At 39.3% G+C, this 20,262-nt stretch overlaps 1 protein-coding gene across 3 annotated transcripts in view; it reads left to right on the top strand.

Annotated features, from left to right (window-relative positions):
* LOC140482838 (neuroblast differentiation-associated protein AHNAK) overlaps positions 1–20,082 on the top strand; it is a 49,839-nt gene extending 29,757 nt beyond the window's left edge. For all 3 annotated transcript variants that reach the window (XM_072580519.1, XM_072580521.1, XM_072580520.1), the window contains 3 exons: positions 4,622–4,779; positions 7,457–7,640; positions 11,719–20,082. In XM_072580519.1, the coding sequence (XP_072436620.1) occupies positions 4,622–4,779; positions 7,457–7,640; positions 11,719–19,082 (7,706 nt within the window). In that variant the 3' untranslated portion in view covers positions 19,083–20,082. The remainder of the gene's footprint in view (positions 1–4,621; positions 4,780–7,456; positions 7,641–11,718) is intronic.
* Positions 20,083–20,262: the final 180 nt, after the last annotated feature.

Genomic DNA, 20,262 nt, shown 5'->3' on the forward strand with positions numbered 1-20,262 from the left:
TTGGAAGTTTGAAGCAGTTTTGAAGAGCCATACTGGACTCAAAACATTTGTTTTGTTACTATTTGCAGATGCTGCCAGACCTGCTGAGTTTCTCCAGCATTTGTTGCTTGAATTTCAGGTTTCCAGGATCCACCTTATTTTTCTTTTGTTGGAGTGTTTTTCCTGTTCTTAAATGCTGAATCTTGGCTCACAACTTGTGGGAAGACTAAGGCAGATACAAAGTTTCCACTCAGTCTCTCACTGTTACTTTTCATTGCCTTTACTTTTGTAACAATAACATGTTCCAATACAGGTATACAGGTTTCCACTTCAAACTCACTGTGTTCATAAGGCCCCCACTTATAAAACTAAATTGCAAGGGTGGAGTATGTGTGAAAGGTAACCATCATCCATTTTTCTTGTTATCCAGGTTGTGCCTCCCATAGCTCTCTGTTCCTAGTTTTGCAATAGTCCCTTTCTGCAGCAGGAAGATGATGTTCTACTGGTATTATCATTGGACTATTAATCCAGAAACTCAGCTAATGTCCTGTGCATCTGGATTTGAAACCCACCAGATGGTGGAACTTAAATTTGATTGTTAAAAAAATGTCTGGAATTAAGAATCTACTGAAGACCATCAAACCACTGTTGATTGTCAGAAAAACCTTTAGGGAAGGAAATATGCCACCCTCACCTGTCTGGCCTACATGTGACTCCAGTAGTGTGGTCGACTCAAGTCTCAAGAAAGAAATTGAACCGGACAGACCACCCAGCATCAACCTAGGCACAGGAATAGACAAAGGCAGAAACAGCCCTGTCAACCCTGCAAAGTCCTCCTTACTAACGTCTGGGCGCGAGTGCGAAAATTGGGAGAGTTGTCTCACAGTCTAGACTGATGCAAGTCAAACTTATGGGACAGACAATGTCCCAGGCACTACCATCCCTGGATATGTTCTGTCCCATTGGCAGGAGTGACCCAGCAGAGGTGGCAATACAGTGTTATACAGAGAGTTGTCTTCAGAATCCTCAATATTAACTCCAGACTCCATGAAATCTCATGGGCAAGGAAACCTCCTGCTGATTTCTATATGCCATCCTCACTTAGCTGATGAATCATTACTCCTCCATGTTGAACAACACTTGGAGAAAGCTCGGAGCATGGTAGGGGTACAAAATGTACTGGGTGGGGGATTTCAATGTCCTCCACCAAGAGTGGCTTACAAACAACACTACTGTTTGAGCTGGTCAGGTCTAAAGGACATAGCTGCTAGATTGGGTCTGCAGCAGGTGGGGAGGGAACTACCATGAGGGAAAAACATTCATGACCTCATTCTTACCAATCTGCTGGCTTCGTTGGTAAGGTAAAAGTGACCACAACACAGTCCAGACAAATCCCACCTTAATATTGGGAATACCCTCCATTGTGGTATGTAATAGACAGGACAAAATGATCCCACAACCAACAGATCAGATCTCAGCTCTGCAGTCCTGCCACATCCAGTCGTGAATGGTGGTGGATAATTAAAGCACTTATTAGAGGAGGAAGAGGGTCCATAAATATCCCCAGCCTCAATAATGAAAGAACCCAACACAAGTGCATAAGATAAGGTTGAAGCATTCTCAGCAATCTTCAGCCAGAATTGTCAGTGGTCCTCAGCATTACAGATACCAGTCTTCAGCCAATTCAATTCACTCCTCGTGATATCAAGAAATGGTTGGAGGTACTGGATACCTCAAAGGTTATGAAGTTAAAAATCACAACACCAGGTTATAGTCCAACAGGTTTAATTGGAAGCACACTAGCTTTCGGAGCAATGCTCCTTCATCAGGTGATAGTCGAGGGCTCAATCCTAACACACAGAATTTATAGCAAAAATTTACAGTGTGATGTAACTGAAATTATACATTGAAAAATTAATTGTCTGTTAAGCCTTTCATCTGTTAGAATACAGTGATAATTTCACTTTTCATGTGTAAATCACAAAACCTTTTGTTTAAAAGTTGCATTCTCGGGTTAGCTGTTAACAATGGTGATAGCTAGACAATATGTTGAAGGTGTTGTGTGTGAAGGTGGTGTCAAAGGTTATGGGTCTTGACAACATTCCAGCAATAGTACTGAAGACTTGTGCTCAAGAACTTGCCACTCCCCTAGACAAGCTGTTCCAGTACAATTACGACACTGGCATCTAACCAATGAAGTGGAAAATTGTCCAGGTATTTTCTGTGCACAAAAAGCAGGACAAATCCAACTTAGCTAATTAACGTCCCATTGGTCTTCTCTCTATCATTAGTAAAGTGATGGAAAATGTCATCAACAGAGCTATTAGGCAGCACCTGCTCAACAGTAATCTGCCCAGTGACATCCAGTTTGGGTTGCATCAGGTTCTCTCACCTCCCGACCTTATTACAGCCTTGGTGCAAACATGGACAAAAGAGTTGAATTCCAGAGATGAAGTTAGAGTGACAATCCTTGGCATTAAGGCTGAATTTGTCAGAGTTTTTCATCAAGGAGCCCTCGGAGTATTGGGAGGCAAACTCTCCACTAGCTGGAGACATACCTAGCATATAGGAAGATAGGCATTGTTGTTGGAGGTCAGTCACCTCAGCTTCAGGACCTTACGACAAAGTTCCTCAGGGTAGCATCCTAAGCTCAATCAACTTCAACTGCTTCTTCAATGACTTTCCCTCATCATAAAGTCAGACATTGGGATGTTCGCTGATGATTGCACAATGTTCAGCAACATTCAAATGTAAGAAGATCTGGATAAATCCAGACTTGGGCTGACAAGTAACAGTCACACCATACAAATGCCAGGCAATGACCATCGTCAATAAGAGACAATCTAATCACCAATCCTTAATATTCCATAGAATACTATGTTAGTGAATCCCTAAAGTGTGGAAACAGGCCATTCAGCCCAACAAGTCCACATTGACCATCTGAAGAATAACCCCCTCAGACCCTCCCCACTCTATAGCCCTGCATTTCTCATAACCAATGCACCTGACCTGCACATCTTTGAACACAATGGGCAATTTGGCATGGCCAATTCACCTAACTTACACATCTTTGGACTGTGGGAGGAAACTGGAACACCTGGAGGAAACCCACACAGACACAGGGACAATATGCAAATTCCACAAAGACAGTCGCCCGAGACTGGAATCAAACCCACATCCTTGGTGCTGTGAGACAGCAGTGCTAACCAGTGAGCCATCATACCACCCAGTGTTACCATCACTGAATCCCCCATTATCAAGATCCTCAGAGTCATCATTGGGCCAGAAACTCAATGGGACTCATTATATAAACACAATGGCTACAAGAGTAAGTCAGAGGCAAGGAATACTGTGGCAAATCATCATCATCTGACTCCTCAAAGTCTCTCCACCATCTGCAAGGCACAAGTCAGGAGTGAGTTGTAATACTCCCCACTTACTTGGATAAGTCCAACTCCAACAACATTCAAGAAGCTTGGCACCATTCAGAACAAAGCAGCACACTTGATTGACACCAAATCCACAAGTAACCAGTCCTCCATCACCAATGCTCAAGAGCAACAGTATGCACTATGTACAAGATGCACTGAAGAAATTCACTAAAAATTCTCAGACAGCCCCTTTTAAACCCATGACTGTGTGGATTATATGACTGATTGATTGACCTCTTCAAGTATAAAGGCAACAGATAAATGGAAACACCACTTTTTGCAAGTTTCCCACCAGGCCACGCGCCATTCTCACTTGGAAGTGTATTGCTGTTCCTTCATTGCCACTGGGTCAAATTCTGGGAACTCCATTCCTCAGGGCGTGGTGAGTCAACCCTCCAGCATGCGGACTGCTGTGGTTCAAGAAGACAGCACACCATTACCTTCTCAAGGGCAACTAGGGATCATCAATAAAATGCCTGCCAGCCAGCGATGCCCACATCCATGAACGAATTTTAAAAAGTGCTTGGCATCAACCTGCTCACAGGACCTCCCCTGCTCTCTGACCCTCTCTGGCTTGCTGACTCACTTCTGCTTCTTGACACTTTGCCTCTCGCCAACTCTATCCTGCTTGCTGACTTTCTCTTGGTCACCAACTCACCTTTGTTCCCCATTTCTGTCACTTGCTGGTTCCTACCCATTCCTTTTACTTCCCATTCCCCATCCTCATATTCACTACATCTCCCCTGTTTGGTGTTTCTCTCACACACCACATCCCTTTTCAAACCTCCCATACACGGTTTCTCTTTGTGGTCCTCCCATTAAAACCTCCTCTAATTCCCTTAATTACCCCCTTCCTCTTAGAGAGCATGGTAATTAGGAAGAGTTAGCTTATCCCTTCCATTTTTAAAGTTATTTTGTTTTAAAAACACTTTCATTTACAAATACAGCTATATGAATGTATTTCATTTTACTGGTTTAATGTTTAATTGTTTTCTCCAATGAGAAAGGTCCATTTAGAATGTTGTAATGCTTTTAGATATTTTGTAATTATCATGCTCAGAGATGATAATACATATCTCCTGATGCATATGGTGACATTGTTTATGTGTATTTGTTGAACAAATTTTATTACAGGAGATTTTATTCTCTGGAAAAATGTGGTACATTTTAAAACTTATCTTTGTTTATCTTACCTTTATCTTGTCTTGTAGGTGATCAATTGAATGCAGTAACAATACATTTTGACAATCTAACCAGTGAAGAAGTTAGCAAAATACTGAAATATTCGGAACAATACAAAACAAGCTTAAAACTAAATGCAAAAGAAGAACTCAGGAGTCCAGATTTCAGACTGTCCAGTCCTGACATGGTAAAAAAGAAGTTCTTGGTTTATTTAGCTACTTTCAATGAAACAAATAAATTTTCTGGCCATTGCTTGACTTTTCACATTTACTAGTACTGATCATCCTAGTTACTAGTTACCTTCCTTTTGCTGACCCTCCCAGTCCCTGACTCTCCCTCTCACCAAATCTCCCATGCACTGACCTACTTTCCCTCCCACCAACCCTTTATGTCCTCAACTCCTGCTCCCACTAACCCTCCCAGTCCCCAGCCATCTCTTTCACCAAACTTCCCAGTTGCAGGCCCAACCTGTATCTTGTTAATCTTTTTCACATGCCTGACCCTCTCACTGAATGTCCCAGTCCCTGACTCTTTCTGTATGTGACCCTCCCTCTCACTGAACATCATTGCTCCCTGATCATCCTAGTCACTGGCTGACCTTCCCTACCATTGACCTTCCTTCTAGACCTCCTTTCTGTTTGCCCACCTTCATGTTGTCTCTCTAGTTTGTGGTTTACCTTTATGACCTTGAACTCAAAAATTTCTCTCACTCCAAAGTTGCTCATCCTGCCTCTCACTGCTCATCTCCCAGGCCTTCACTCACAACAAGGGAAATGGATGCAGCAAGTGGGAAAGTTGGCCAACAAACAGGAGGGCTGGCAAGCAACTGTGAGGATCTGGAACTGGCAGGATTGGAAACCAGGAGGGTTGGGGCCTTGACGAGTTGCACGGGGATTAAGAGATTGGCTAACAAACAGGAAGTTAGCTAGAAACTGGATGATTAGGGAAGCAAAAAGTGCAATGAGCAAGAGATTTGGTAAGCACATTGGTGGTGAGGGCTGTGGAGTAGGAAAGGCAATGATTGGGAAGACTGATAAATGTGGAAAGTGGTGTATGGGCAGGTACAAGCAGAGTAAGCCTTTTGTATTTTTCAATGAATTTTATTTTATAAGTTGTATCTTTTACAAATATAGGAATTTAACTACATTCCATCTTATAATGTTTTCAACATTTATTTTTAAAATTTCTCAAATAAACTCTTCATTTTGTAAACATTCTTTGTGCTGCAGACACCAACATTCTGGCAGAGAATATAACATACATGAAATCCTCAGTTCCATGGAGCTGTTATGTTTAGCTGTTCCAAAATATTAGCAAATCTACCTAGAAAAAAGGATGGACTTAGTTGCAAGGTTTTCAATAGGTCACTCAGGACAGTTCAAGGGCTATTGAAAAGTAGTTCAAAGTTTACAGGCAGTTGATAAAGTCAGGGAAGATGAGAAAGAGAGAGAAAAAGTAAAAGTAGGTACTACTATTTAAGCTATACTTGTAGGAAGATAACTGAATTTACATAGGTTCTGCTGAAGGTACTTAGTGAGAAGTCCCAAGAGAAGTTGAATATCCCTGTGTTGTTTGGACTCAGGCAGAAGTTCTAGGAGCTGGTAGGCAGCTAGCAGTAGGAGTTGGGGCTCCGAATAGTCCCAGGCGCAATGGAAACTCAGAAAAAGCTGTCTGCCAGCTGAAAGTGGGGGGGGGTTCAAAAGCACACAAGTAGTATTTGCTTAATGCAACTGAATTCAGATCAGATCTCAGGGAAAAAAAGCATTCTAGCTTGGTGAAGTTAATTGTTGGTAAAAACCTAGAATTATGACTGTGAGTAAGTACTGGAGTGTAGTTTCCAAAGTGCAGGGCGAGGAAAGGAAGGTTATTAAAATAATAGTAAATAAAAGCAAATTACTGCTGATGCTGGAATCTGAAACCAACTGAGATTATGCTGGAAAATCTAAGCAGGTCTGGCAGCGTCTGTAAGGAGAGAAAAGAGCTGACATTTCACATCTAACTGACCCTTTGTCAAAGCTGGTTATTGTTGAAAACAGGCACAGTCAGTATGGTGGCTTATTACAGAACAGCTCATTACAGGGTGTTTCAAGATGAGCAAAAGTTAAGATCTGAATCCCTTGTGAAGTTCACTGAAATTTGACAGAACACCATGTCATTAATGTTTGAGAATTGCTGAGCCATTTGGACAACTCACTGTATTTGCCATTTGAGGTGTAGTTTCGGGTATTTGACCATATTCCAGGTTTACCACACATTAGTTCTGGGTGTTAGCATTCAAGTTATATAAGTATTGTAGATTGTATTATTGTTGTAACCTTGTGGTAGTAACATTTATTGTTATTTGTTCAAGATCATGGAATCCTGTGGCTTTATTCTCTTAGTAAGTTCCTTAGATCTCAGAACTTGTCTACTTAAATTTACAGGTCCTTAGGCAGATTGCAACATGAATTTGCTGTCTGGTCCAGGATTATAACTCTGAGGAGAAAGGCCATGTAGGTCCTAGCTACAGTTTTTACATTGGTTGTGTGGGAAAAATCTGATTCACGTAATGTTGTTTCACTTAAGTTACACTTTTAAAGAACACAACTATAATGTTAAGTAAGGACATTCCTCTATATTCAAGGCTGAACTATTGAATCAGTCAAAGTTTTGTCTCTCGAGGAGTCAAGGTTTATGAGGTGTAGGCAGGAAAGTGGAATTAATACCACAATTGGATCAGCCATGATCTTCCTGCATGGTGCAGCAGGCTGAGTGGTCTACTCCTGCTCCTATTTCTTATGATCTTCTTAATTAAACGTTTATGCCATTTATAAGTCAAAATCAATTGAACATACATACTTTACAAATTACGTTCTTCTTTGCAGGGATCTGGTGATCAAGCTTACTTAAAGCTGTACAACAGCAAGATTAAGCCACATCTTAAGCTAGCAAAACCAAACCTGAGTGTTGGAAGCCTAAATGTAAATGTAAAAAATAAAACATCTTTTGGAATAAAAGAGCCCAAGATATATTCTCCTGATATTGACATGAAGCTAAAGGCAACAGAAGGTAAAATTTATACTTTAATCTTCACATTGAATTCATTGTTTGTGATTTCCACATTAATGGCATAAATAAGGATAAAGTTACCACAGTGCAGCTTAACCTGAAGGTCACAGTGCCTCAGATGAGGGAAGAGATTGACAACCCTGCAAGGTAATCTCAGCCAGTGTAGGAATTGAACTCATGCTATTGTTGATGCTTGACATTGATAAACCAGCTGGCCACTCAAGTGAGCTAACTGACTGCCAACCAACTGGCTTAAATATGAAACTAATGAAGCCAGTGCACACATGACATTTCCTTCATAATATAAATTTAGCAGCTGACTAGGGGTATGGTACGGGCATTGTGGCTATGTCACTGGACTTGTAATTCAGAGATCTGGACATAAAAATTCAAATTTCACCATTACAATTAGGGAGTTTAAATTTAATTAAATAAATTTGGGGAAAAGGCCATTATTAGTAATACAGATCATGAAACAACCAAATTTTCATTAAAAATATCCATGGAGTTTACTAACATCTTTTAGAATCCCTACAGTGTGGAAGCAGGCCATTCCACACCAACCCTCCAAACAGCCATTCAATCTAACCCATCTCTGTAATTCTGCATTGTCCATGACTAATCCATCTAATCAGTACATCTGTGGACTCTATGGGTAATTTAGCATGGCCAATCCACCTAACCTGCACATCTTTGGACTGTGGGAGTAAACCAGAGCATCTGGTCTTGCACTAAAATCAAAACTTTAAGGAATAAAGGAGAAATTAAAGTCTCTATAGTTCTATAGAGAAAATAAACATTAAAAAGTGGAATGCAAACCTAATAATGACTGATTTGAATCTTGAGGTTCCTGATTTCAAATCAACAATATAAATGCTTTTATTCACATTAACAATAACAAACCTTTAATGTCAGATTCTTAGCTCAACTCTGAATTTTAAAGTGGCATTAACAATCTTACCACTTGATGTCAAGGAATCCAAACTTGATACTGGGTGTAAAATTAATTCACGTTGAATGCAGACTTGTTTTGATATCAAGGGGGTAGATAGTGTTGCTGCTAACTGTTTGCATAGCCCAGGTTGATTTGTTTCAATTATATGAATGGAAAAATCCAAAGGCTGATTCTTCAGTCTGCTCCCAGGCAACTGTTTTACATAGAGGAGAAAGTGAGGACTGTTAATGCTGGAGATCAGAGTCACAAATTCCATCCCCAGTAATCCATATGAGAATTCACTGAATGAAAGATTAAATTGCCATAATTCAATTTGTCAGAAATAAAATGATGAAGTCCAAATATTGGCCTTATCATAAAAGCACCACAAATTTACAGTCCTCAATATTAAATATATTACAACTAATATGAAAGAATATTATCTGGTCAGTTGTACTCCAAATCATAATGTGATTAAGAGGATAGCAAATGTTATTTCCTTGTTTAAGAAGGGAATTACAACCCTGGAAATTATAGACCTGTGAGCCTTACTTCGGTTGTTGGTAAAGTGTTGTAAAAGGTTGTAAGAAATAGGATTTATCATCATCAAGAGATGAGTAAGTTGATAAGTCAACACGGTTTTGTGAAGGGTAAGTCGTGCCTCACAAATCTTATTGAGTTCTTTGAGAAGGTGACCAAACAGATGGATGAGGGTAGAATGGTTGATGTGGTGTATATGGATTTGAGTAAGGTGTTTGATAAGGTTCCCCACAGTAGGCTATTGCACAAAATACAGAGGCATGGGATTGAGGGTGACTTAATGGTTTGGGTCAGAAATTGGCTAGCTAAAAGAAGACAGAGGGTGGTGGCTGATGGGAAATATTCATGCTGAGGCTCAGTTACTACTGGGATACTGCAAGGATCTATTTTGGATCCACTGTTGTTTGCCATTTATATAAATGACCTGGATGTGGGCATAGAAGAATGGGTTAGTAAATTTGCGGATGATACCAAGGTTGGTAGAGTTGTGGATAGTGATGAAGGATGTTGTAGGTTACAGAGAGACAAAGATAAGCTGCAGAGCTGGGCTGAGAGGTGGCAAATGGAGTTTAATGTGGAAAAGTGTGAGGTGATTCACTTTGAAAGGAATAACAGGAATGCAGAGTACTGGGCTAATGGTAAGACTCTTGGCTGTGTAGATGAGCAGAAAGATCTTGGTGTCCAGATACATAGATCCATGAAAGTTGCCACCAGGTTGATAGGGTTGTTAAGAAGGCATACGGTGTGTTAGCTTTTATTGGTAGAGAGATTGAGTTTCAGAACCATGAGGTCATGCTGCAGCTGTACAAAACTCTGGTACGGCCACATTTGGAGTATTGCGTACAATTCTGGTCTCTGCATTATAGGAAGGATGTGGAAGCTTTGGAAAGGGTTCAGATGTTGCCTGGTATGAAGGGAAGGTCTTACAAGGAAAGGCTGAGGGACTTGAGGCTGTTTTCATGAGAGAGAAGAAGGTTGAGAGGTGACTTAATTGAGACATATAAGAAATCAGAAGGTTCGATAGGTTGGACAGTGATGGTGATGACTAGCATGAGGGGACATAGCTTTAAATTGAGCAGTGATAGATATAGGACAGATGTCAGAGGTAGTTTCTTTACTCAGTAGTAGGGGCATGGAATGCACTGCCTGCAACAGTAGTAGACTCCCCAAATTTAAGCGCATTTAAACGGTCATTGGATAGGCATATGGATGAGAATAGAATAGTGTAGATTAGATAGGCTTCAGATTGGTACTGCAGATTGACGCAACATCGAGGTGTGAAGGGCCTGTATTGTGCTGTAATGTTCTATGTTCTAAGACCCACCTACTATAATTTGAGCCATGCTATTCCCTAAGTCATATCAATGTTAACTTTTTTTTAATGTATGCTAGTAATTTATCTGACTTTCAGATGAAGATTGGTAGAAAGAATGGACCAGATTTCTGTACTACCCAAGAATTATTAATTATTCCAAGCAATTAGACTATAGTTACATGGAAACTGATATAAACTCTACTAAAACTTTAATTAACACATAACTCTACTAAATTAAAACTTAATCCCCTCATAAAGTCCCTCTTATCCACACATACTCACAATTTATTGGTAGAGGTAGAAAAAATGGAAATTCAGTTCAGCAGTCTTTGCTTCCAAGTAATAATGTTGAGATGGCTCATCTTCAGCTGGCCATACTCCTTGTTGATCAGATGACTTTCTCTGGATGTTTTCATTGGTTTTTAAGAAGTACAGAGTGACTAATTCACTTGGAAAATGTCTTTGTTTTCTCAATTCAAAGACCACAGCTTATAGCAACTGCTGCAGGAAAGGTAACTGGTTTTATTCAAGTTTAAATAATGATAGTCAGGTTGAAGTTTTTGACTGCAGTGAACAGACAGTTTCTGGCTACAAGAAAATTTGCACACTTCTTTGCCCATCTCTGTATCTCCTAATTTGCTTTTAGCTCCAAGCTGCTTAGCCATCCAAGAACCAATCACACAGTTGTTTGGAGGTAAAAGGTCTCTGTCATTGATAACTGTCACTAGCTCACAGACCAATCAGTTTCTTGTGGCCAAGACGAGCTACATCAGTTCCTGAGCTCCAATCTTCAGCAATGTGAACTACAATTATTGCTTAAACAAACAATTGTTGCCATGGGTATCAGGTTACTTGCTTTCAAAACTGAATCCACTCTTCCAAATTGCACATGTTCAAATATTGATAGTGACAATCTTTGATGTTGCACTTAAACAGACTCTTAAACACAGTTCTTTCTTACTTCAGACTCCAGATTCTATGAAAATGCAAAGATAAAAACATACAGTCTTTACAAAGTTTAGAGGACAGATGTAAAATTGAACATGAAAAGTTCCAAATTTGAGAAATTTCAGGAACAAAAGAAAGTAATGTGGATTTAGACAAATGTGTAAAATTTCCTATGACTGATAATATAACCTCTACCTAGTCAAGCAGAGCTGGGATCTACCAAAGTAAACAATTAAAAACATAAATTATGTAATTTATCTTGAAGATACACATACAAAAAAAAGGCATACAATTAAAAACATATTTTATTAACAAGTCTTTATCAAATATTTTCATTCCAGATAATGGCCTCAAACTGCCAACATCAAATATAAATCTTGAAGCTCCGAACATCCAAGCTAAAGTCAAAAGTCCAACTCTTGATATAGGTAGTGGAAGACTTAAAAGCACCAAGCTTGAAGGAAAGATAAAGTCCTCAGGGTATCAAACACCATCGTTTTCAATTTCAAGAAACAAATCTAAAATGCCAGAAATGGACGTGTCTGGACCAGATATAAACACTTCTAATATTGATATTGGTGGTGTAAATATCCCTGAAACAAATTTGAAAATGCCAAAAGTACAAATGTCATCCTTTGATCTATCAGGACCAAAAATACCAGATGTGGATGTTGATGGTTCAGTGAAAGGACTTGGCTTTGATGTGTCTGTTCCAAATGTTAAAGGAAATTTTGCTGCACCAAATGTTGATGTAAATTTTCCAAAAGGAGATATAAACATTCCAGATACAGATCTTAATAAACAGAAATTCACAATGCCAAAATTTAATATGGCAAGTGCAAATTTGTCAGCTCCAGATGTGAAGGTGAACATGAAAACACCAACTGTGACAAGTGAGTTAGATAGTAAATTGGAGGTTCCGAACATCAAGAAGCCAAGTGTAGATATTTCCGGACTTGAAGGACCCAATGTGAATTTAGACGGCAAAGTAAAACTGCCAAAGGCTGACATACAAAATCCAGGGATTAAAGGTGGGATAGGATCTGGTCATTTAGACTTCAAAACACCTAGGATCAGTGGAGACTATGATATGCCTGATATGAACCTGGAAGTACCTGATATAAAACTGAAAAACCCAGGGTTAAAGACGCCTTCACTCAACCTTTCAGGAAAAAATATTTCTACTTCAGATGTGCATGTCAGTCTACCAACTGGAAATATAGATGTGGCTACTCCAAAAATACAAGCTAATGTCAGAAGTCCAAACTTGGATATAAATGCTCCAAAGATTGATGCCCCTGGTGCACACAAGAAATTTAAGTTGCCAAAATTTAAAAAGCCCACATTTTCAATCTCTGGAAACAAACCAAAAATGCCTGAACTTGATGCAACCGCTCCGGATTTGAAGACAGATTTCAAAGGTCCAGAGGTTGATGTTGGGGGATTAAAAGGAAATGTTGATGTTCCTGATGCAAAATGGAAAATGCCAACCCTGAAAGTGTCTTCATTTGGAGTGTCAGGAGCAAAAGGACCTGATGTGGATGTTGATGGTTCGATAAAAGCACCACGTGTTGATGTTGCTGTTCCAAACGTCAAGGGAAACATTGAGGGTCCAGATGTTGACATAAATGTTCCAAAAGGAGATATAGATGCAAATATCCCAGATGCAAAACTTAAGGGAGGAAATTTCAAACTGCCGGGATTCAACACGCCAAGTGGAAAACTGTCATTGTCAGGTACTGATGCAGGACTGAAGATGCCAAAAGGTCAGGTGGACCTTTCTGCTCCTGATGTTCAGGGAGATATCAGTGGCCCAAGTCTTGATATGAAAGGCCCAAATATTGATATCAATGCTCCAAGTGTTGATCTTCCTGAAGCAAAATCCAAATGGAGAATGCCAAAATTTGAATTGCCATCCTTTGGTTTTTCGGCACCAAAAGGACCAGATGTAGATGTTGATGGTTCAGTGAAAGCACCTGGTTTTGATTTATCTGTTCCAAATGTTAAGGGTGATTTTGCTGCACCAAATGTTGATGTGAATCTTCCAAAAGCAGACATAGATGCAAACATTCCAGCTGCTGAACATAAAGGAGGAAAATTCAAAATGCCAAAGTTTAACATGCCAAGTGCAAATTTGTCAGCTCCTGATTTGAACTTGAACATGAAAACACCAACTGTGGTCAGCGATTTAGATGCTGGATTGAAGGTTCCAAAGCTCAAGACCCCAAATATAGACACTTCCAGACTTGAAGGACCTAATGTGAATTTAGATGGCAAAGTAAAGCTGCCAAAGGCTGACATAACAACCCCAGAGATTAAAGGTGGGTTAGGATCTGGTGGCTTAAACTTCAAAACACCCAGGATCGGTGGAGATTACGACATGCCTGACATGAATCTTGAAGTACCTGATATAAAACTTAAAGGTCCAGGAATTAAAAAGCCTTCACTTAACATGTCTGCCGGCAACATTTCTATTCCAAATATGGATGTCAGTCTACCAACGGGAAATATAGATGTGGCTTCTCCAAAAATACAAGCTGATGCGAAAACTCCACACTTGGATATAAATGCACCAAACGTTGGCGACTTCAATGCTGAAGGAAAATTTAAGTTGCCAAAATTTAAAAAGCCCACATTTTCAATCTCTGGAAACAAACCAAAAATGCCTGAACTTGATGCAACCGCTCCGGATTTGAAGACAGATTTCAAAGGTCCAGAGGTTGATGTTGGGGGATTAAAAGGAAATGTTGATGTTCCTGATGCAAAATGGAAAATGCCAACCCTGAAAGTGTCTTCATTTGGAGTGTCAGGAGCAAAAGGACCTGATGTGGATGTTGATGGTTCGATAAAAGCACCACGTGTTGATGTTGCTGTTCCAAACGTCAAGGGAAACATTGAGGGTCCAGATGTTGACATAAATGTTCCAAAAGGAGATATAGATGCAAATATCCCAGATGCAAAACTTAAGGGAGGAAATTTCAAACTGCCGGGATTCAACACGCCAAGTGGAAAACTGTCATTGTCAGGTACTGATGCAGGACTGAAGATGCCAAAAGGTCAGGTGGACCTTTCTGCTCCTGATGTTCAGGGAGATATCAGTGGCCCAAGTCTTGATATGAAAGGCCCAAATATTGATATCAATGCTCCAAGTGTTGATCTTCCTGAAGCAAAATCCAAATGGAGAATGCCAAAATTTGAATTGCCATCCTTTGGTTTTTCGGCACCAAAAGGACCAGATGTAGATGTTGATGGTTCAGTGAAAGCACCTGGTTTTGATTTATCTGTTCCAAATGTTAAGGGTGATTTTGCTGCACCAAATGTTGATGTGAATCTTCCAAAAGCAGACATAGATGCAAACATTCCAGCTGCTGAACATAAAGGAGGAAAATTCAAAATGCCAAAGTTTAACATGCCAAGTGCAAATTTGTCAGCTCCTGATTTGAACTTGAACATGAAAACACCAACTGTGGTCAGCGATTTAGATGCTGGATTGAAGGTTCCAAAGCTCAAGACCCCAAATATAGACACTTCCAGACTTGAAGGACCTAATGTGAATTTAGATGGCAAAGTAAAGCTGCCAAAGGCTGACATAACAACCCCAGAGATTAAAGGTGGGTTAGGATCTGGTGGCTTAAACTTCAAAACACCCAGGATCGGTGGAGATTACGACATGCCTGACATGAATCTTGAAGTACCTGATATAAAACTTAAAGGTCCAGGAATTAAAAAGCCTTCACTTAACATGTCTGCCGGCAACATTTCTATTCCAAATATGGATGTCAGTCTACCAACGGGAAATATAGATGTGGCTTCTCCAAAAATACAAGCTGATGCGAAAACTCCACACTTGGATATAAATGCACCAAACGTTGGCGACTTCAATGCTGAAGGAAAATTTAAGTTGCCAAAATTTAAAAAGCCCACATTTTCAATCTCTGGAAACAAACCAAAAATGCCTGAACTTGATGCAACCGCTCCGGATTTGAAGACAGATTTCAAAGGTCCAGAGGTTGATGTTGGGGGATTAAAAGGAAATGTTGATGTTCCTGATGCAAAATGGAAAATGCCAACCCTGAAAGTGTCTTCATTTGGAGTGTCAGGAGCAAAAGGACCTGATGTGGATTTTGATGGTTCGATAAAAGCACCACGCGTTGATGTTGCTGTTCCAAACGTCAAGGGAAACATTGAGGGTCCAGATGTTGACATAAATGTTCCAAAAGGAGATATAGATGCAAATATCCCAGATGCAAAACTTAAGGGAGGAAATTTCAAACTGCCGGGATTCAACACGCCAAGTGGAAAACTGTCATTGTCAGGTACTGATGCAGGACTGAAGATGCCAAAAGGTCAGGTGGACCTTTCTGCTCCTGATGTTCAGGGAGATATCAGTGGCCCAAGTCTTGATATGAAAGGCCCAAATATTGATATCAATGCTCCAAGTGTTGATCTTCCTGAAGCAAAATCCAAATGGAGAATGCCAAAATTTGAATTGCCATCCTTTGGTTTTTCGGCACCAAAAGGACCAGATGTAGATGTTGATGGTTCAGTGAAAGCACCTGGTTTTGATTTATCTGTTCCAAATGTTAAGGGTGATTTTGCTGCACCAAATTTTGATGTGAATCTTCCAAAAGCAGACATAGATGCAAACATTCCAGCTGCTGAACATAAAGGAGGAAATTTCAAAATACCAAAGTTTAACATGCCAAGTGCAAATTTGTCAGCTCCTGATTTGAACTTGAACATGAAAACACCAACTGTGGCCAGCGATTTAGATGCTGGATTCAAGGTTCCAAAGTTCAAGAAGCCGAATGTAGACATTTCCGGACCTGGTGTGAATTTAGATGGCAAAGTAAAACTGCCAAAAGCTAACATAACAACCCCAGAGATTAAAGGTGGGATAGGATCTGCTGGCTTAAACTTCAAAACACCCAGCATCAGTGGAGATTACGACATGCCTGACATGGATCTTGAAGTACCTGATATAAAACTTAAAGGTCCAGGAATTAAAAAGCCTTCACTTAACATGTCTGCAGGCAACATTTCTATTCCAAATATGGATGTCAGTCGACCAACAGGAAATATAGATGTGGCTTCTCCAAAAATACAAGCTGATGCGAAAACTCCACACTTGGATATAAATGCACCAAATGTTGGTGACATCAATGCTGAAGGAAAATTTAAGTTGCCAAAATTTAAATGGCCCACATTTTCATTCTCTGGAAACAAACCAAAAATGCCTGAACTTGATGCTCCAGATTTGAAGACAGGTTTCAAAGGTCCAGAGGTAGATGTTGGGGGATTAAAAGGAAATGCTGATGTTCCTGATGCAAAATGGAAAATGCCAACCCTGAAAGTGTCTTCATTTGGAGTGTCAGGACCAAAAGGATCCGATGTGGATGTTGATGGTTCGATAAAAGCACCACGCGTTGATGTTGCTGTTCCAAACATCAAGGGAAACATTGAGGGTCCAGATGTTGACATAAATTATCCAAAGGGAGATATAGATGCAAATATCTCAGATGCAAAACTTAGAGGTGGAATATTTAAACTGCCGGGATTCAACACGCCAAGTGGAAAACTGTCATTGTCAGGTACTAATACAGGACTGAAGATGCCAAAAGGTCAGGTGGACCTTTCTGCTCCTGATGTTCAGGGAGATATCAGTGGCCCAAGTCTTGATATGAAAGGCCCAAATATTGATATCAATGCTCCAAGTGTTGATCTTCCTGAAGCAAAATCCAAATGGAGCATGCCAAAATTTGAATTGCCATCCTTTGGTTTATCAGCACCAAAAGGACCAGAAATAGATGTTGATGGTTCAGTGAAAGCACCTGGTTTTGATTTATCTGTTCCAAATGTTAAGGGTGATTTTACTGCACCAAATGTTGATGTGAATCTTCCAAAAGCAGACATAGATGCAAACATTCCAGCTGCTGAACATAAAGGAGGAAATTTCAAAATACCAAAGTTTAACATGCCAAGTGCAAATTTGTCAGCTCCTGATTTGAACTTGAACATGAAAACACCAACTGTGGCCAGCGATTTAGATGCTGGATTCAAGGTTCCAAAGTTCAAGAAGCCGAATGTAGACATTTCCGGACCTGATGTGAATTTAGATGGCAAAGTAAAATTGCCAAAAGCTAACATAACAACCCCAGAGATTAAAGGTGGGATAGGATCTGGTGGTTTAGACTTCAAAACACCCAGGATCGGTGGAGATTACGATATGCCTGACATGAATGTCAGTCTACCAACGGGAAATATAGACGTGGCTACTCCAAAATTACAAGCTGATGTGAAAACTCCACACTTGAATATAAATGCACCAAATGTTGATGACTTCAATGCTGAATTAAAATATAAGTTGCCAAAATTTAAAAAGCCCATATTTTCAATCTCTGGAAACAAACCAAAAATGCCTGAACTTGATGCAACCGCTCCAGATTTGAAGACAGATTTCAAAGGTCCAGTGGTTGATGTTGGGGGATTAAAAGGAAATGTTGATGTTCCTGATGCAAAATGGAAAATGCCAACCCTGGAGGTGTCTTCATTTGGAGTGTCAGGAGCAAAAGGACCTGATGTGGATGTTGATGGTTTGATAAAAGCACCACGTGTTGATGTTGCTGTTCCAAACGTCAAGGGAAACATTGCGGGTCCAGATGTTGACATAAATATTCCAAAGGGAGATATAGATGCAAATATCTCAGATGCAGAACGTAAAGGAGGAAATTTCAAACTGCCGGGATTCAACATGCCAAGTGGCAAACTGTCATTGTCGGGAAGTAATACAGGACTGAAGATGCCAAAAGGTCAGGTGGACCTTTCTGCTCCTGATGTTCAAGGAGATATCAGTCGCCCAAGTCTTGATATGAAAGGCGCAAATATTGACATCAGTGCTTCAAGTGTTGATCATCCTGAAGCAAAATCCAAATGGAAAATGCCAAATCTGGAAACACCATCCTTTAATCTATCAGGACCAAACAGACCAGACGTGGGCTTTGACGGTTCAGTGAAAACAACTGGTTTGAATGCACCTATCCTAAATACTAAAGGAAATTTTGCAGCACCAAATGTTGATATAAAGCTTCCAAAAAAGTCTGCTGATTTGGATGTGAAAATACCCACAATTGCCACTGATTATGATATGTCCATTCCAGACATGGACATCAAGCTACCAAAACACAATGTAAGAGGAGATGCAGATATGCACATTCCTAGTGCTGGAACTCAGAAAAAAACATGGACTGACCCCAACATAGACATGAAGGGGACGAGGTTCAAAGTTAAGTCGCCAAATCTACCTGATGATTTTCGTGAAGTTGGTGTGGATGTGAGCACACCGAGCCTTTATGGCCAAGTGAATGCTCCCAGATTAAATGTAAATAGCAATGAGAATATTAACATGCAGAGTGACTTTTCAAGGGAAACATTTAAAATAAGATCATCATCTTTATCTGATCTTGATGATGCACCTACACTGCCAAAAGGTGATTCGAATTTAAAAGCAAGAACTTCCAGTACTCTTCATGTCAATGATGATGATTCAAGTAAAAAAAGTATGTTCAAGTTTGGAAAGCTGTTTAACTTCAGTCATAAATCAAAAGGATCTGTTGACTTTACAAAGGCCAAGGCAGCAGCTTCTTCTGGGACATTTAAATCAAAGTTTTCATTGCCAGAACTTGAGCTCTCTGTATCTAAAGACTGAAATTGTGCATCAACTGGTTATTAAGCCAAGATGTATCAATGTATCTATATCAGTGACAAATATAAAATTCCTTCAAATCAATATTTCATATATTATTTGATATATAATTGCAGTAACGTAACTCATTCATATTGAGGCAAAAACAACCATGTAACCAAACTCAGATTTAAAGATACAAGATAGTAAGCGATCAAGCTTGAATACTGAGTTTGTAACAGACTCAACTAAGGCATACAATACCAACTCAATGCTAGAACTTTTAACTTTGTACCTGAATGAAAGGATTTTACTTATATACCTAAATCTCCTGGGAACACCATGAAAAAAAGCTTTGCATAAAACTTGCTACTGGAGTTCTTTGTATTGATTGTCTACTGCTATCAAACATATGGAAATAGCCATTGCATTTGGGGATTGGGAGTTACTCTGAGAGATGTTCCAAATAATTTGATATTAAAAAATGATAAAATTAAAAATGGACAAACGTTGATATAATTTTTGACAGTCTGAATTCTTTCAAAACAAATGTGTTATGAGCTTATATCCTACTTATCTTCTTGAAAATACTTTTCAATTTTGATAACCCCTGATATCTTATAAATAATATCATTTGATATTTTTAAAAGTTATTAAATGCTGCATATTCAGTTAAGTCAGGTAATATTTAAACTTTGCTTCATCTATCATACATATAACGGGATTCATTACATCAAAACACAGTTGGTAATATGTTGAAATGTGCTAAATATATTTACTTACATTAGAAATGTAAAACTCAGGATTGTACAGACTTTCATAATTATTCAAAGTTAAAGTCAAGTTGTAACATATTCAGTTTATTTACTATTTTGAGAATTTAAACTTTTGGAAGATGTTTTACTGAAACATTTTAAACAGTTATTGTACAGTCTCACATGAGGCCTTCAAGTGGTCAAAACCTCAGTCTCCATATTAAATGCTATTGCTTTATACCAATATTAAAGACTTAATTTTTATTGAACATTTATGAAATTAATATATTTCTAGAAATTTGGTAGTAAACACACAACTGTTGTTGGGATAATTCATTTGAAGTATGTCTCTTTGAGTATCAGCTTTTGTGATTCAAATTGTCAACACATTCTACTTTTATCTTAATTGTATATGCATGTAGATTGGAATGTTCTAAACCAGACAAATT

Source organism: Chiloscyllium punctatum, chromosome 11 (genome assembly GCF_047496795.1).
Source record: "Chiloscyllium punctatum isolate Juve2018m chromosome 11, sChiPun1.3, whole genome shotgun sequence".
NCBI classification, from domain to species: Eukaryota; Metazoa; Chordata; class Chondrichthyes; order Orectolobiformes; family Hemiscylliidae; genus Chiloscyllium; species Chiloscyllium punctatum.